The 18,806-nt window shown below is 45.1% G+C and overlaps 1 protein-coding gene across 3 annotated transcripts in view; it reads right to left on the bottom strand.

The window, feature by feature from the left end:
• KCNT1 (potassium sodium-activated channel subfamily T member 1) overlaps positions 1–18,806 on the bottom strand; it is a 78,443-nt gene that overhangs the window by 45,712 nt on the left and 13,925 nt on the right. For 2 of the 3 annotated variants that reach the window (XM_020809192.3, XM_020809195.3), the window contains exon 1: positions 7,133–7,761. The exons of the other annotated variant lie outside the window; for it this stretch is intronic. In XM_020809192.3, the coding sequence (XP_020664851.3) occupies positions 7,133–7,284 (152 nt within the window). In that variant the 5' untranslated portion in view covers positions 7,285–7,761. Of the gene's footprint in view, positions 1–7,132; positions 7,762–18,806 lie in introns of those variants that run through there. 3 annotated transcript variants of the gene reach the window in all.

Raw genomic sequence — 18,806 nt, 5'->3', positions numbered from 1 at the left:
TAGTTAAAGCTGTGCCTTTTGACCAAACTCCGGGAGGGAGTGGAAGACAGGAGGGGCTGTCGTGCTCTGGTCCATGGGGTCACGAAGAGTCGGACGCGACTCGATGACTAAACAACAACGCTGTGCCTAGCATAATTTCAGCTCTCTCTGGCAGTTTGTTGGCATGAGGAGGAGCCCACAGAAAAATAAAGGTGGTGACCCTCTTCCAGGAAGGAAGGAAGGAAGGAAGGAAGGAAGGAAGGAAGGAAGGAAGGAAGGAAGGAAGGAAGGAAGGAAGGAAGGAAGGAAGGAAGGAAGGAAGGAAGGAAGGAAGGAAGGAAGGAAGGAAGGAAGGAAGGAAGGAAGGAAGGAAGGAAGGAAGGAAGGAAGGAAGGAAGGAAGGAAGGAAGGAAGGAAGGAAGGAAGGAAGGAAGGAAGGAAGGAAGGAAGGAAGGAAGGAAGGAAGGAAGGAAGGAAGGAAGGAAGGAAGGAAGGAAGGATCTGATTATGGAAGGAAGGAAGGAAATCTAAGGTGAGACCCACTAGAAGTGGACCCATTGAAATCAATGGGTCTTAGAGATATGGTGACTAATGAGTCCTATTTATTTCAGTTAGCCTGCAGTAAAAAGAACTGAACTGGATTTAACCCTCAAACTCTCTGTCCATCTTTTCTGTCTCTACCTTTGTTCTCTTTCAGCCTTCAGATACATGAGCAACACCTTTTGCTCTTATTAAAGTGCTGTTGACTCCAGAAACGTTTCTAATTTACTGTGAATCATGGAGAGAGCCTGGCCTTCCTGCTATATTTACAAGTACTTTTCGTTGGGTAAACGGAAAATCAAGATAACCACGGACACGCGTCACCCTGGGTTGCTGCTATTCCGGCTCACAGCCGACCTGGTCAGGCTGGAATCTGACACTCGATCAACCCGGATCTGAAAGGGCGCAGACCCTCCATGATCATAACATTTAAAACAATATGCAAGGTCCATCATTTGAAGATCAGACCTTCATCACTCTAGACCTGCTTTTGATGGCTGATGAAGACATCAGGAAATCCTGAAAGCTTGCATAGATCTTTCTACGTTGACTTCTAACCCATAGAGCTATCCGTTTTTTTCCTACTGATTTCGGTAGAAGCCACTCTCCGGATCCTACACTGCACCGTGCATTCTCACTTAAAGGCCAACTCAAGAAAATAATCCTTGTCATTACTACGCTTCCGTTCCATCCTGGTCGTCCCATACTTTCTCTGATGAGTTTTTAATGGATCCTTTCGCTCTGCAGACAGCCTTAGTATTGCATGTCCCTTTCTGACGGATAGGCTCCATTTAAATGCCTTCACTTGCAGCTTCATCTGATTCTGAATTACCATGCTGCCTTCCACGAGCCCATTTCGCAACAGCAGCGGCATTAGCTTTGAAACTGTGTGGGTCAGCAGTTCAAAGACCAACCTAGGCCCAAACCTCCAGGGGAATTTACATCGGGAGAGACTAAAGGCTTACTTGGCAGAGAGTGATGCTTGAGAGCTCTTACAGGAATGGAGATATAACTCATTTCCTCGATGAAGGGCAGAGATTCTACTACAGTGGTGCCTCGCTAGATGATGATAATCCGTTCCACTGAAATTGCTGTTTAGCGAAATCATCGTCTAGCAAAAAGCATTTCCCCATTGGAATGCATTGAAACCTGTTTAATGCATTCCAAGGGGGAAGAATCGTCGTTGTCTAGCGAAGATCGGCCATAGGAAAGCTGCTTTGTGAACCCCTAATCAGCTGTTTAAATCGCTGTCTTGTGAAGTTTAGGTCCCGAAAACACCCATTTTGTGAGCACGGAGGAAGCTGTCAAAATCGTTGTCTAGCGAAAATTGGTTTGCGCAGCAGGGACCAAATATTGTCCAGCGAAATTCCCCCATAAGAATCAGTTTTGCGAATCGCTATAGCGATCACAAAAAGTCAATGTCTAGCGAATAAACTGTCATGCGGGGTAACTGTCTAGTGAGGCACCACTGTACTTTTCTTCTCAACGAGACCCAAGCCGGAGACCGAAGCCACTGAGCTATCCAGTCGGTCAATAGATATAAATATATTATGCAGCATTTGCAGAGTACATTGTGATAGGCTGGGCTCAAGACAGGACGAGTGTACTTATTGCTCTACTGAAGTGAGACTAGTGTTATTTTCTACTGTGTCAGTGAACATAACATTCTGTTTATGCCTGCAACAGTATTCAGTTTAATTACCATATTTTTCCATGTATAAGACTCCCCCATGTATAAGACGCCCCCCACTTTTCTAATCCAAAATTAAGAAATCTAAGTAGGGTTTAGCAAGGGTGGGGGAAAGGGATCAAAGCACTACAGGATCGCTTTGATCCCTGCTTTCCCCTCCACTTGTTTTTGTTCTCTCCTCAACTTACTACCGTCTATAAGACGACCCTCAATTTTTAAGGATTTTAGACAAAAGTATAGTCTTATACATGGAAAAATATGGTAAATGCTTCTATTCTAGTAATAAAAAGAAGCAGCTCTGAGGAAGAGGCACGACATATTAACATATGAGCGACAGCTTGGCTTAATGCAATTATCAAGTAGCTTGGAATAGATTTTAAAGAAAGATCGGTACCTGCGGGAACTCCTCTTTCTGGATGACCTCCATTCGGAGCTGTCAAAATTGCTGTTTATGACCAAATATCTCCTTGTGTGGGACCTCCGAGTGGTCCACTACGTTCCTCGCGTCTAAAACCAAACTTGTAGGCGAGCGTCATGTAACACTTCTCAAGGAGCTGATCACATCAGCCCTCCTGTCTTCTCTCGAGACCTCCGTCGCCCTGTTAATGTCCAAACCCCCAAGTCTCTTAAGCTCATCCACTAAACCAGTTGGTGGAGAATGGAAAACCAAAATCAATGGAAATGAAATGGAACATTCTGGATTAAAGGAAACATTCCAGAAAAGGGCCCTGCGCGCCAAGCCACAAGGTTTTCTTGCAAATTCCATCTGTATATCCCCAGGCATCATTTGGCAAACAGATGCCCATCTTAGCAAATTTATTGTGTGCAAGGCAACCTATCGTGCCCTTGAGAGGGTCCTTAGTTACTGAAATATCATCATCCCCTCCCTCTTTCCCATACTACTGTAATACTCATTAATACACCCTTCGTTAAAAATACAGCCACCCCTGCAGAAGTATTTCCTGACATAAGAGTAATGCTTCTTAATATGCCAGTGGCTTTTAGCTCTGCTGGCCACAAGAATAAACATTGGCATCTCATGCTTTCTTGGAAGAGTGTCAAGTTCATTTGCAAAAATATATACATTCTGCTGTGCAAGTCACAAACCCTTCCAGGGGGTTTTTGTTATTGTCAAAATTTGCCTGCCTTTTCAGGCAAATTTTTGAGTGGTAAATTGAGAGTGGTAATGGGGCCATGAAGGTTTGATCTTATTCCACTAAGTTTCAATTAATACTGCAAAGCAATATTGAAATGTGGTGCTGGAGAAGAACTTTGCAGATACCCTGGACTGTTAGATAGACGAATCAGGGGTATCCTAGATCAGATCACTCTCCGGAGGCTAAAAATGCTGAAACTGAGGCTCTTCTATTTTGGGCTCATCCTAAGAAGACAAGATTCTCTGGAAAAGGCCATCATGCTAGGAAAAGTGGAAGGCAGAAGGAAAAGAGGAAGTCCAATTGTGAAATGGACTAAGTCCCTAAAGGAAGCCACAAGATTGGCTCATTCATAGGGCTGCCACGGGCCGGAAGCAACTCGACGGCGCATAACGAAAACAAAAGCAAAATTAAGAAACAAAATCAACTCAGAAAGGGTACCATTAAGATATATATTCCCACTACCCATTTTGTGCTCCAAATGACATATGGATATTCCCAATGACATAGCTGGCAATTATACACTCTTTTTAATAAATGGGTACTCACGGGGAGAAATCTGTCCACTTTTATCCATTTTCTGCCCAAACCTCTGTTCTTGATTCCATTTTGCCCCCAGCCCTCTGTTTATTCCAGTTTACTTCTGCAATAACTTGTCACTTTGATTTCTGCAATTCAAGGAGGTGGTTCAGCACCTTGGAGAGAGCTCTTTTAAACTTCAGACCACCGTTTGGAGTGGGTTTGTTGTCACTCTGTTATTGCATCCCCCCCAACTGTCTGCCTTCAGCCAATCAGAGCTTATTCTAAGAATGGAGGAGCCACCACGGAGAAGGTCCTGTCTTCAATCTTAAAGTTCAGATGGAGCACAGGAATGGCGAAAGATAAGCAAATGATGGTTATAGGGTGCTTTCCATTCTATTATTTTACATTTTTAAAGAATTCACCATAATTCCTGACTTTTTCCCCCCCAAAAAAGGGGAAATGTTCATCTATTTTTATTTAAAAACCTGAATTGATTCTACTCCTTTTGTTGAGAAAACTGGCCAAAACAAAATCTGCCTCTATTCCTGATACATCCACACAAGAGATCCGAAACCTCTGGTCCAGGTTTCTCACCTGGGCCCTGAAAGATCTTTTGGCTCTCACCTCTGCAATCAGAGCTAAGAGGACCCTGAAATTTCAAGCAGGATGCACTCAACGGAAGTGCTGTCTGCTGTCGGAAAAAGAAAAATGGTTGCGGTAGGGTTTACTCCTGAGTAGGTAGGCCTAGAATGGTTTCTCTGTTACAGCTCTTGCAGAGTTTTGCATTTCTGCCTAAAGTTCCCTTTCATTATGCAGTTGAAGTCGAAGGCTCACAAAGGAGAATAGCTTCAAGTTCCTCCGAGAGTCCACCCCTTTCTCATGAACTGGCACGTAATGTCTCAATAAAGCACTCCGAGATGTTTGTAGGAGAAAGAATGAAAAGGTTTCATTACTTACAGTTGTGAACCGATCAACTAACAAACAGGATGACTTCAACAGACTAAAAAGAGCATGCTGTATGTACTCTTGCTCACTTTGTTCTGCCCTATACGTTGAATGCCAGACATTTCTGGGAAATTCTTCTGGCTCAATGGCACTCAAGCCAAATGTATGGGATGCCAGCTACTGGCAGGACTGAAGTCTGATGCAGTGGCATCCAGCCCAGGAACATTAATGCCAAACATCTCCCGAGCAGGTGTTCTCCAGATGTTTCAGACTAACTCGTGTGCTGTTTGGTTCATGCAACATCCAACCCATTGGTTGGATATGAAGCACATGCACAGGATGGGGGGCCCTGGCATCTTGTGGCTGTGAGTTCCACTGTTTAAATTCAGCTCTGTGTAAAGCATCCCACCTTTCTCTCTGTCTTGGATCTCCCATCATTTAGCATCCAGTGAATCGTTCCACCTGGTCTAGTACGATGGGAGAGAGAGAAATAACATCTCCCAGTGTGATTTCTCCGTGCACCCAACCCAACGCTTAAGAGCAAACACACCAAGATCCATGATCCTGCATGAAATGAAGTTAGGTGACCATTTATTTCCAGAAAGCACAGAGACCTTGCAACTGGGAGGAGCGAGGAAGAGCTGGTTGGAAGGAAGTGAACCAAGGAGAGGTTGACTGGCCTAAGGTTGACTGGCCTAAGATGCATCTTAGGATGGGGGCTGATCCACTTCCAGGTCTGACCCTCTCACCTGAAAGTGGATCAGGGGTGTGCTTCACAAAGGATGCTGTGTGTGAACAAGCAAAGAAGGTGGAACCAAGTCAGACAGATGGGGTCCAGGGCAAGAGAAACACGTGGAGACAGAAGTAGTTGGAAAAGCACGGAAGGTATCATAAACTCTCCATCCATGCATCTTCTGGACATCACTAGTGATGTGAAGGCATAAAAGGTTTGGGGGGCAGAAGAAAGAAGACCATCACCTTCCCCTGCTAAAGGACTGAGGAGAATAGCTTCAAATTCCCCCACTAGTCCACCCCTTTCTCATGAACTGGCACTAACCGTCTCGGTAATTCACTCTGAGACATTTGTAGGAGAAAGAATAAAACACATTTTGCTACTCACAGTTATGAACAAAATCAACAGCAAACTATGGAACAGATTGACTTCAACAGATGAGAGAGAGCATCCTATAGGGCCCCCCACCCCCATTTGTTTGTCTCAAACCAAAGCAGCGCATGGCTTTCAAAGGGAAAGGAAGTGGGTGGATCGTGTCCCTCCATCCTCCTTCTACCACCTGTCCATACCAAACACACCATCCTCCATCCGTCAGAGAAAGGGACCAAGTAACCAGATGGCTCTTTGATCAAGGAAGCCTGGAATTTCAGCATTGGCCGTTTGGGGCATGGGTACCCCAGTCAAATCTGTGTTCGCTCCTTACGCTCCAAGCCCCTCGGAGGAAGCGTTGAGGGGAAACCACCGCCCCCCTGCTGGAAAGGGGCCCATCACGACCCTCCTCCTGCCTCTTCCCCATGGCCAGCTTCAGCTGGAGAAACGGGAGCGCACGCCGTACACCGAACAGCCCATATGCAGTACATCTTTCAACGTGGATGTGCAGAAAAAGAGACAGCGCATGCCAACGAGAGTGGAGGAGGGTGAGGAGAGAGGCCGTCAGGCGGGGAAAGGGTTCAAGACAGGATGAAATGAAGCCGAGGGAGGCAGAAGATCTTGAGATCTGCATTGCTGGCATCCTGGGGGGGGGGGGGCTTTTTTTCAGGGAAGTGCAAAGCCACACATTGCTTGATTTCCAAGAACCAGCTGGGGACCCTCCCTCCGTCTTTGTGAGCATGCACACATATGACAGCTGCAGTGGCTCCCTTTGTTCCCCCCCTCCCTCTCTCCCTTTTCAAGAGAGGTGTCTCAAAAGATACACACCGAGAGAGCTCGGTGCCGTGAATAATTCATTTTTCCAAGGGGGGAGCTCTCCCCTCCTCCTCTCCCCATCCGGCGCCCAAAAGATGGTGCATCAGAAGATGCTGAAAGGACCCCCCGGGGATGGTTTGGGTTGGTTTCTGAGCACCCCAAGGAGCGAGCCCACATTTGGAGAAGCCTTCCTGGTCATTTTCCAAGCTGCCTCCCCCCAAACAAAGCCACCAACCCCCAGATCTCTGGCTCTTAAGGAGCTCAAAGGCCCATTTGGAACAGAAAGGAAGACCCTATTATCATCAGCACACTTTGGAGCCAGCGGGCTGGGTCCCTGGCCGAGGGTCCTCCGAGCCTTCCCCAAGCATGCGGTCACTGCGGTACCTGTGTCCCGTCTCGCTCCCAAAGGATCCCATCCATCGGGCCGGCAACAGGGGGCTGACCCCGGGGACATCCTCCGTAGTAGCCAGTGGCGGGATGCTTTTCTGATGGGCACTGCCGTCCGAGGGCGACTTCCTCAGCTTTGATCTAGCCATCCTGGAGAGAGCTGAACTCTTTCTAAAAATTTTTTAAAATGTATCTATAATATTTTTAGCAAAAGGAGGGATGATCAGCCTCCGGGGCTCCTCCCTAGAATAACTTGGTGGGTCTTTTCTCCTCTTGTCACCAGCCTCTCCTCTCGACGCAGCTGGGGCTGTGAGGAGGAGGCATGGAGCATCATCCTTCCCCTCGCCTCCTTCAATGCATGCGCTTCTCTCTCTCTCTCTCCCCCCTCCACAAAAGCCACAGCTGCGCAGTGGAACAAAGCCTGCCCTGGTAGATGTATCATGGTAGGGAAGAGGAAATGCCAAATCTCTCTCTCTCTCTCTCTCTGCTGGACCCAGGAGCCATGGACCAAAGAGGGGGGACATGATGACCACGGGGCGCCTGAAGCGAGAAACAAAAGATGGGGTTGCTTCCCAGCTTTAGCGCTTGAACCGATCATGTGTGACAGCTCTGATCCCAGCCAAGCCTCCCTGGACTCAGAGCGAAAGCATATCGCCTGCTTCTCAGCCCCTGTGTTTGGATTGAGACCCCGCACCGGCCTTCGTCACAACCCTCCCTTCTCCGACATATGTCCCCGATGCAAATCATAAAAGGGAGGCAGGTCTCCCTTTCTCACAGGTAAAGGTGAAGGCTTCCTTTCCCAATGCTCGCTTCCCACTGGGGGAAAGTTCCCCTCCTCCAAATTTCAGCCCCTTGGTTCGTGACCTATTCACTGACATGACCTGTGGATGTTGTATCCGTCTCCCGCACTTATTCCACCACTTCTGCAGCTGTCAGTCATTTAACTTTCTGGACTGCTACACACGTAGAATAAATTTTTTTTTCATAGCTCAGGGGTTTAAGGCCTCCGGCTGAAGAATCAGGAGTTGGGAGTTCGACGCCCTGCTGGATTTCCTTGACAGGACCACATCTCCCAGAATTCCCCTCTGGCCATGTTTCCTGAGGAACTCTGAACGCTTTGGTCCAGAATGCGAATCTTGACACAACTCTGGAATCCTATATGCCCCATAAACCAACTAAATTGCTCACCTTTGCTAGATGACGATTTGTTTTTCGCTAGACAATGATTTCGCTAAACAGCGATTTCAGTGGAATGGATTATCATTGTCTAGAGAGGCACCACTGTACCAGGATAAGTAATTCACCCAATAATCTGTAGGGTCCCTTTCTGCTCTGCCATTCTAAAATGATATTATTATATTAAATATTTGAAGTATATCAGTTTGACTGGAAATATTCGCACATTTTCATGAATGTTGTCTTTGTTTTTTGTGCACCTCCCTTGAAGCCCTAAATAAATAGTACTTTGTGGATCACTAGGTAACATTGGTTGCTAAGATGAACCAGTGGAGTCACAGAGAAAAATGACTGTTAAGTACTAGGATATGTAATTCACAAGGAAAATCAGAAAATCAGCACCACGGACAGCGGTGGGCCTGGCAATACAGGCTGTAAACAGAATATTTCTCATTTTTTGGACCACATCTCCCAGAATCCCCCTTCTGGCCATGTTTCCCGAGGAATTCTGGACGCTTTGGTCCAGGATATAAATCTTGACACAACTCTGAAATCCTATATGCCCCATAAACTAACTAAATTGCTCACCTTTGTTGGGCTATGCGCCTACAAATATGTCAATAAACATGGTTTGTGTCTTGAGAGTGAAGATCTGAGTTTTAGGGGCTTCTTGCAGTGATGTAGACCTACAATCTACCTTTGTGACCGGGGAATGGGTGGACTCCAGAATCAAGTTGGCTAGGTAAATTTTCTATACCTTTCTGACTCTGAAAGAGCATTACAGCACACACCCCAAGACTATAACAGAGCTTTGAAGACATTCAGAAGAAGGAAACAAGCATCTCCTAGGCTTGCTGAGGTGTGGTAAAGATCTGAAGGCATTATTGTCTCCTGGAGAAGACAATAATGCTGGCAAAAGTTGGCGGCAGCAGGAAAAGAGGAAGACCAAATATGAAATGGATGGACTCCTAAAGGAAGCCACAGGATTGAGTCTGTAGGAGCTGAGCAGGGTTGTTGAGGATGGGATCTTTTGGTGGTGGCTCAGTCACAGAGTCACCGTAAATCAGAGGCGGCTCAGCTGCCTGTAACAATCACAACAACATGATTTTCTTTGCCCCCTCTTTAAACCTCCAGATGCTACTTCCATCTGGCCTTTGCTTTTCCGTCATCAGGGTACAAAGAATGACACTCTGTTAATTTCAGTGTGTGTGTTTTCTTGGAAGCTGAAGCCTGTGTTCTTGGCAACCAGAAAAGACTCATCTTTCGAACGAGTTGCTCGGGAGATCTGATCGTATCATTCTTTCTTGTGAAGGAGGAGGGAGGGAGGTGGTTGAAAGGAGCTGCTGTGGGATTTTTTCCAAGGGAATTCATGGCCAAATAGGAAAAGCTTGTCTGTTTTCCCCCCCTCCAGTCCGCTGAACCCCATACACTGAAGCACAATCCCAAAATTCACCATGAAATGGGCATGGCCGGATAGGATCTTAAGCCATTAAAGCGGAAGCGATCCTGTTTACATATATGTGTATGTTGAAAGGAACTTTTTAGTATTATTCAAAAGCATCAGGCACAATCAATCGAAATTATAAAAATGGCTGGTATTATAGAACAGATACAAGTTTTAACCAAAAACCTAAGTCTATGTTAAATATGTGTGTAATATATACTATTCTTAATATTGACATTTTTGTAGCTCTGTTGATGTTATTTCAGATACCTGCAACTGCTTATAACATGGTATGAAATGTCTTGATATTTTTCCCAAAGCCCCAATGACGACAGGGACCCCCGGAGTGTGTTACATCCACAAGCAAGATGTTTCGATGGCCAGGTCTCTGTACTTTGTTGGTGTTTCCAATTCTTTATCTTCAGCTCTGGCATTCCCTGGAACTGCAATGTCAAGGATCCAGACATTTCTTTGTCCTATCACCGCTAGGTCTGGTGTGTTATATTCAAGGTGTCTGTCCGTTTGGATCGGGAAATCCCACAAGATCTTGACTTTCCTAATTTTCTGACACCTTCTCTACCTGATGCTCTCAACAAAAAAAGCAGTGTTGACGGTGTTATTTCAAAGATCTGCAGTAGATTATAATATTTTGTGGCATTAAATTGTCCTTAAATTATTATTATTTCACATTATATTATGTTATGGCGCGCATGGCATGTTTTCGCACGGTACAGCACTTCGCTAAATTCCTCGTTTAAGTAGAAAGTAAAACTCTTTCCGTTCTGGAGTCCCAGCGGCTGAGTTTGCTTGTCAGCTGAGATTACTTAATTCCGGCACTTGAGAAAAATGTCAGTGTTTCACTGCGCAATGCCGAGCGATCTCCGTGCGAGATGGGAAAAAATGCATTTCTTTGAAAAACGCACCTCCAAAAATGTTTCCCTACTGAGATACTTATAAAAATACATCCATGCGAAAATGCACCTAGGGTGCACATATCTGAAAACCCCAAACAGAGTCACATGCTTTGGAAAAATGCACACAAATTGCTTTAGCCGATGGACCAATGCATAGAAAAATGCACATTTTTTTCAAAAAAACCCTACTTTTTGGAAAATGTTCATGGAAATCCATAGGAATTTCCATGCGGAAATAATCCACTGGAAAACTCAGTTGGAACAAGATGAGCAGCTGATAAACGAGACCCTTGGTACGCTCCTGATAGATTTGTCTGTTTCTAGATTCATTCATTCACCAATTTGGAGCAAGCTAGAGAAATGATGATCACAGTAAATTCAGCTACTGCCGAAGCCCCATAGTACAGTTGAAGTCGAATGTATCCTCCTTAAAGCTACGGACTGACTTAACAGTATTTTGAGCCAGCTTTTCAGACAACTGTTGTCTGTTGATATGAGTCACATGGGAAAGTAGGAAGCATGTAGCTGTTTGGCTTATAAACTGATGGAAGAGGAGCAGATGGAAAATAGAAAAGTCAATTCCCATACAAGCAGACTTAATAAGCTGTTTCACCTAGACTGGTCTCTCTTTGCTAGGGATGTGAACAATATCTCCTAAATTCCTTCTTCTCATCCATTTAGGCTGTCTTGACATCATGACGCTCAACTCATTTTAATCCATTGCAATATTTTTGTCTCCTGTTATACAATAAGAGATAAGGAGCTCTCTACCCCTCTCTCAAGAGGGAGTTGCAAAAGAAGCATCATCATCCCCCTTTGAAAAGCAAAGCCCACACCCACACAGACAGGACAAAAGGACTGAAGAAAGACACGAGAAACCCATTCCATGCTTCAAATTCTGGAATAAAGCAGCGGTCGTTCTAACTGGGGGACTCCGGTGCCCTCGGTGACAAGTGTGGAAAGCACACTCATTGTGTGCAAAGCAAGGTATCTCGTTAGAATGTGATTGGGTGGATGGGAAATTCTTCACCTGCGAGGAAACAGATGTTGCCCTTCCTCATCCTCCCTACGCCAGGAGGCAATAAGGAAAGAGTTACGGCCATATCCCTTGCTGGTATTCTTGTGTTGAATAGCAACTGATGGGTCTTGTTCCTTCGGACAACAGACGAGGCCAACTTGGTTCAACTGAATGGTACCCGTTCCAATCCTTCCTCTGGCAAACGACAGCTCCTTGGATTGCAAAGGGCTGGAACGGCCAAGTTGTCCATTAGCATCCAACGCTACCCAACGGCTGCCAAGAGAGGAGAGCTGCCTCTCTGGCAGGACCAGTAGAAGACCATGACGTGCAGCTATTTGGACGACAATCACATCCAAGTTTCGTCCAGCCGTTAGACTCAACAATGCACCAGAGCTATGCAGTTGTCCTAGTGAAGTTGCAAAAAAAATGAGTTCGCCCCCAGGGTTATGCCAGGCGCCCACTCACTTTCAGCATCTGGCCAGATGTTTTCCACATGCCCATACTGATAGAACAGCCAGATCGCTCAGTAATTCATCTGCCTGCCGAGCCAGAGGTTGGGAGTTTGATTCCCCACTGCTTAAAAAAAAGCAACCTCAGCAGAACCGTCCCATTGACAGTTTGCATCCACCCCCTCGCATAGGGCTGCTTTCCACCTGCGTCCACATCCTCTAAGCGGCAGGATCTGAACTCGTGACCGTGCTGAAGAGACGGGAGGGCACATGCGGCCATGGGTGGGCAGGACAAAAATGAACAGCAGAGAAGAGGAAGACTGAAGAAAGAGGGGAAGGAGAAAAGGAAAATATGAGTCTTTTTTTGGGGGGGGAGGATCAAAAATTTTTTTTGAATGAAAGGAAAAGCATGTATTGGTAGTCCAGAAAAGGAATGGGGTGCACCCTTTAGGACGAGGTGTATGTACGTGCAATGGTTCCTCGCGGTTGCGCCCACGGCTGTTCTGCAGCTTTACCACATGAGGGCAGATTTTGTGCACAAAGCACACATGCAGAATTCTGCATTCAAGGAGCAGACGACATTGCATGAGAAACACAGATCTTCACACACAAACACACACACACACACACATACTCTGCCCCATTGAACCGGGCACTTTTGGGTGGGTCTCTGATGGCTCATTCACACACCATTTCTGATAAAATCCTATGCACCGGCATTCGAACCCAAGATTGGGAAAATCTGTCCGCTCCGTTTTCGACTCGTGCCTCGGCATGGTGGCTCTCTCCCGGTTTCATAGCTGGCCATAAGACACCTCTCTCTCTTTTTTAAGAAACCTGTTTCTAATTTTGCATGTTCTCATTTCCCCAAAAGCCCATATCCGTGGCTTTTTGCTTCGCTGGTTGAGATGCTAAATTTGAAATGTGATTTGTTAGGATTTGAGCTCTCCTCATAACCCGAGTGGTTATTTACCTCTTAAGGCATGATGGACAAGTGCCGTCCCTAGGCCAAAGCTGGCTCCAGCTTTTCGAGGTTGGCATTTTGAGGTTAAAGTGGTGCCCCACTAGACGATGACCTCGCAAAATGAGAAATCCTCATGAAGATGAGGTTTTGCAATCTCTATAGCGCTTCGCAAAACAGTGCTTCCAATAGGCGATTTTCACTGGACAATGTTTGGGTCCGTGCTTCGCAAACCGTTTTTCGAAAGACGACGATTTTGACACTGATCGGCGCTTCACAAAACTGGTGTTTTCGGGACCGATGCTTCGCAAGACAGCCATTTTAACAGCTGATCGGCGCTTCTCAAAATGGCTTCCCTATGGGCGATCTTCGCAAAACAACAACGATTTTTCCCCATTGGAATGCATTAAACGGATTTCAATGCATTCCAATGGGGAAATGGTTTTCGGAAGACGATGTTTTCACAAGACAGCGATTTCAATGGGACGGATTAACATCATCTTGCGGGGCACCATTGTATTTTCCATTTCAGCCTGGAGATTAGACATCCTCATCATGTTACTTTAGGCCTTTTGAAATTACACAGATACCTATTTTTTTCTTTCTGCAGACCTCTGGAAGCAGGTTTCATTTCAGATGGCTTTTGGGGGGGTCTCCAAAGACCACCCCATGCCCCCTTGGAATTTAAAAAGGGGTAAGAATTTGACCCCAGTCCGAAGGACATCACCCGATTCTGATTTGCCTGGCAGCCATAAAGATTGAATGAAAAGAAGGATTTGTAACTACAAACTGCATTTTAAAATCCTAGGGGAAAAGGGGGGGGAAGCTGAGCTTCTTCACTGATCATAGCCCATAGGTGTGTTATTTTTCTCTCTGAGGGAGGAAGAAGGTTTAAGTGGTTTCCTGAATAAAATTCCGCCACATCAGTGAGCTTTGACACCGTTCAAGATCTCAGCACCGAAAGCTTGCAAATGAGTCAGCACCAGGTCTCGGCTTTGCAAGAAAGCCATCAACAAACGGCTGGGAGGGAGAATCAGGCGGGCGAAAAACCTCTCGGCTTTCCAAGCTGAAATCTGGATGCGTGCGAGGCAGGGAGAGCGAAAGCTGAATACTCTCAGAAAAAAACCTCTCAAAGCCCTAATGGAAAGGCAAGGCCGTTACAGACTCAAACACACAAACAGGGAGCAGGGAGTAATGATCTGATTGATTCTTCAGAGATCATCATCCTCTTAAACCTACGGAGCTGGATGGGACCCTAAAGTCCAGCCCCACTCAAGGAGGCCCAGTGGGAGGAATCGAATTCTGATCCTCTGGCTCTGCAGCCAGAGACTTTACTCACTGGACTACAACACCCATCGCTCTTAGCCAGCATAGCCAGTGCTGAAGGTTAGCCAACATGGGAGGAAAAAGTATTTTAGAGTATGGAGATTCGCTTGCAAACTTCCCCTTACATGACTACTTGCATTATAGGATATTTTCTGACTTTCTTTTCTTAACTGCTTTGAGTTTTCTGGGGGACAGACAAGAGATAAATCTTTTTAAAAAGAAATGTATCTGTATAAAAGCATCACTACACCCAACAGACTGGCTTTTAAAAAACTTTTTTTCTGGCCAGCCCTCCAAGCATGCCGGAGGGTGTGTGTGTCATATAGTTTTCATCATTATTTCTGCCACCCCTGATTTAACAGCACGAGCGATCTTTGGACAGAATTGTTCACTTATCTTTGTCTCCGGGGAAATCACCTTAATTAATTAATGCCTTTGAACTAGCTTAATTCATTTGCTTTTCATCCCTTTCTCCCCTGCCGCTCCCTCTGCTGAAGTTAACGAGGCCAGACAAGAGAGGACGAAAGGAGACTGGGTTCAGAAAGGCTTCAAGTTGACGGCTGATATGGAAAGCATTGAAGTTCCCAATTTCGTCACTGGTAGTCAAAGATGGAACAATTCCCCCATTACGACTGCCTGAAAACACCTTCTCTGAGATTTATCAGTTGAGCTGCCATAATATGGGTGATGTGCTGTCAAGGTGATCCCGACTTATTGTGACTTTCTGAGTTTGCAAGGTAGGAAAGCTGAGACACCCAATTGGGACACAGCAATGCTCTTTAGGAACATATAGTTCCATCAGCAGAAGAAAACGGATGCTTCCAGTGGTGATGGGCGGATGGAGAAATTCTTCAAGAGCAGCTACTGGGTATCAACAGTGGTGGAAGATGATGCTGGTGGAGGATTTCTCACAGACACATCAGTGACATCCAAGCTAATTCTGGTTAGGACTGTGCAGAAGAAGACAATGTTAAACCACTTCTGCACAGTCCTAACAGGAGTAAGCTTTTTAAGTTTGGTAGAAGGGGGGAATGCTGTGGATGTAGTATATCTTGATTTCAGCATTCCTTCTGCCAGGGTAGCTCTAGATATTCATGCAGTCAAAGTGGTAAAAATTTGGATTAGGCTGGATGAGTTTGTAGCTGGTTGATGGGCCACGCCAAGTTGGTGCTCACCTATGGCGAACCCCTCCTGGGTATCTTGAAAACCCAATCAGGAGACAATCCATGAGAAATAGAAATTCATACACAAACAGAAAGGAGAGAGAAATTGGGATTCTTAGAACTGTCGAATCTTCTTGGTTTCCACCAAGAATGTATCTCTTAACAGCCATGAGGACTAGTAATCTACTTTCCTGACAGATGGGGGCAGGAATAGGCAGAAAAGGGATACACCGGCACACATCCACTAATTGAGAAAGAGCAGCTGCATCTTTCTGACAGAACACGGATCAATCCTGTCTAGAGTCCAGCCTTAGATGCAAAACCATAGCAAGCAATGCAGGAGGTGGCAGAAAACATAAAAATGAACACAAATTATCACAGCAGATGCATTAAGAACCTGCTCCAAGGGAAAATTACTTTTAGCTTCAAGGCACACCAACTGCTGCGGCACTGAAATTAAAATTGCAGGGTAAAGACTGGGGGCTTTGATCGTCCCCAAGCAATTTTTCTTTTATAGTCTTAAACAGAACACACAGTACATTGGCAGTGGAGGCCAGGGCAGCCAGGACCGGCAGCTGTGATTTCTCAAGAAGGGGAAACCCATCCCGGATTTTCGTCCAAACTTTACCAGCATTGCTGAACCCTGTCCACAAAAATAGGCTCCACACCATGTTCAGACTGAAACACGGATGGGATTCCCCCACACCGTCAAAGCAGACTCACCAGCCTCCAGCCTTCTCTGTGGCTGCTCCCAGACATTGGAACTCCCTCCCACTGGAAGCTAGACGGGCCCCGTCTTTACTGTCTTTCTGCAAGCAGGCGAAGATCGTCCTCTTTAGCCAAGCTTGCCTTCGGAGACCGGCTGCCTGAGTGCAATTTTACATGGCTTGTTGTATTTACTGCGTTTGATGTCTTGTTTGTTTACTGCTTTTTCGTCTCATACTCGTTTAATTATTTTCCAATATTTATACACCTTACTGTTTTCAGTTTTTAAACATTGTCTGTTTAATTATTTAAATTGCCTTGGGTCCTTTTGGAAGAGAAAGGTGGGATAAAAATGTATTTTAAATACGTTGATGGAACAACCCCCACCCGTTGTCTTCTCTTTCCTCTGAAAAGAAACACACGCTTACACTTAAACTCTTCGGCGTACGATTTTAAAACAAATAACCACACGAGCAAAGTTCCCGTTGGTTTCCAATTGTGGTCTGCGTGCCAAGAACAAGCGGTTTTTTTCTCGACATCACAGCCTGTTCTGTTTCACAGAAGCCTCCCGTATTTGAACATGTGGCTTAATGACCCCTCGTTAGTCCAGCCAAAAACCTCTTTTCTGTTTTAAATAGCGAACCATGCATTCACCTGTCCTGTATAAGCGGCTCTCCTAAGGCCAGGGAAAGTAGCAAGAAATCCTTCAGCGAATATTCATTTCGTAAATGGCTTTTAATAATTATAACCTCACAATGGTGTTTCTGGGACTGGACTTTCATGAGGGGGGGGAGAGCGGATTGGGAATAACGGAGAGGAAACCGAAGGTAAGGTTCTGGGGGGATCAAAGGCACAGGGTAAGATAATTATCTAAGAATCCCAGGTTTCCATTCAAAATCGCAAACCAAGTCGCTAGACCTCATGATCGCAACATTTGAGTTGAGAGTGTGTGGGTGCAGCATAGCGGGATCTGAGCAGCTAGAGTCAATGGGTTGAAGGAACCAAGTTCCTAGACCTTATGAGTTCCAGGTCTGGCTTGAGACTAGCCAAAACCAGCAAGACATCAAATGTGAAAATAAATCCTCACACAGCCTAGTGAGACATCAGACATGGAAACAAAGCCATGTTATTTCCCAGTTGACAAATCTGAGAACAAATGGATGCCAGTTTTCCTGATTACATGCTGATAATAAATTGATCATTTCCCTGCTTAACAGTGCACTGTTTCTAGATACAGAATCAGCGTCTTGTCTACTAAGGCCTTTAGATGTACAAAATGTGTATGTGGTCCATTTATAGAAACACAAATCAAAGTTCAATAATAACCTTACTTGACCACTTAAAAATTACTAATGAAGCATGTTTTTCTCCAAAATGTTTGAGACAGGTGTCTTGTCTGAAGAGGACGAGACATGGTCAAATCAATACTTTGTCATTTGGGTTTTGTGTGGAATCTATATCACATTTTGTCTCGCTGGCCGTCTGGCTTCCCGAGGAGTTAGCAAATCTGATCCAATTTTTCAAGTTATTTGCCCAACTTTTATCTCATCTTCACTGGACGAACACTTCAGAGAACCTGAAAGCTCATTTTCTTTTTTTTAACTGCTTCGCAACCCAGTCTGGAACGATTCCAATTATTTGTGAGACTAAAGAACCAAGTGTAGCGGTGGGGGGGAAAAAATCTTATTTTTCTCCTCGAAACTTCATGTTATGCTAAAATTAAACGCTAGAGGACACCCTCAGAGAAGGAAAGCACATAATTCAGGAACACGAGAGCATTAAAAATAAGACAATAAGGTTAAGATTTGTGTATTGCCTGCTTAACGAGGCAAACCATAATTTAAAACTAAACCTAAGAGGCTGTTATTAGAAGGTACAAATATACACCGAGGAGACTAGTTTTTAAAAATACAGCTAGAAATCAAAACTATGATATACCTTGTATTCATACCATTAAAGTAATCTGGGTTCAGATGTGGCATGATTTAATTGCTAGATGAATCTATTAAAAATTATTTGTGATGATTTAAAAGGCACCTCCCCAGACTACAGTCTTTCACTTAGAACAAGATTGAAGGTAAGCATTGAAAGAACTGGGCTATGTGGTGGTTACAGTTTTGGGCATGATGCTAGTCCTCATTGACTAGCCATTCAAATACATGAGTTCGGCTTGAGCTAGGCGGTTTCCTCTCTCACCCTGCGCACGTCAGGCGATTGTTCTGAAGATAAAGTAGGGAGGAGAGGCGCGGAGGCTGCCTCGCCTTCTTGAGAGGAAAGGTGGGGGACAGACATAATTAATTTTCGGAAACCGGAATAAATGCATATACAAAATGAAAATACAAGCACTGAAAGGAGAAGCACTCTTACATAATAATAATAATTTATTGTCATTGTAAGTATATACACATACAACGAAATTCACAATTACATGTCAAACAGGATGAAAACATCTGGACACTGGCTGAACAGCGCAAAAGGAGACACCTTTCTCTTGATCCCACCACCTTCGCATATG

The sequence above is a fragment of the Pogona vitticeps genome, chromosome ZW-PAR (assembly GCF_051106095.1).
Source record: "Pogona vitticeps strain Pit_001003342236 chromosome ZW-PAR, PviZW2.1, whole genome shotgun sequence".
Taxonomy (NCBI): domain Eukaryota; kingdom Metazoa; phylum Chordata; class Lepidosauria; order Squamata; family Agamidae; genus Pogona; species Pogona vitticeps.
The sequence above is the reverse complement of the archived record's forward strand: the minus strand, read 5'-3'. Positions and strand labels throughout refer to the sequence as shown.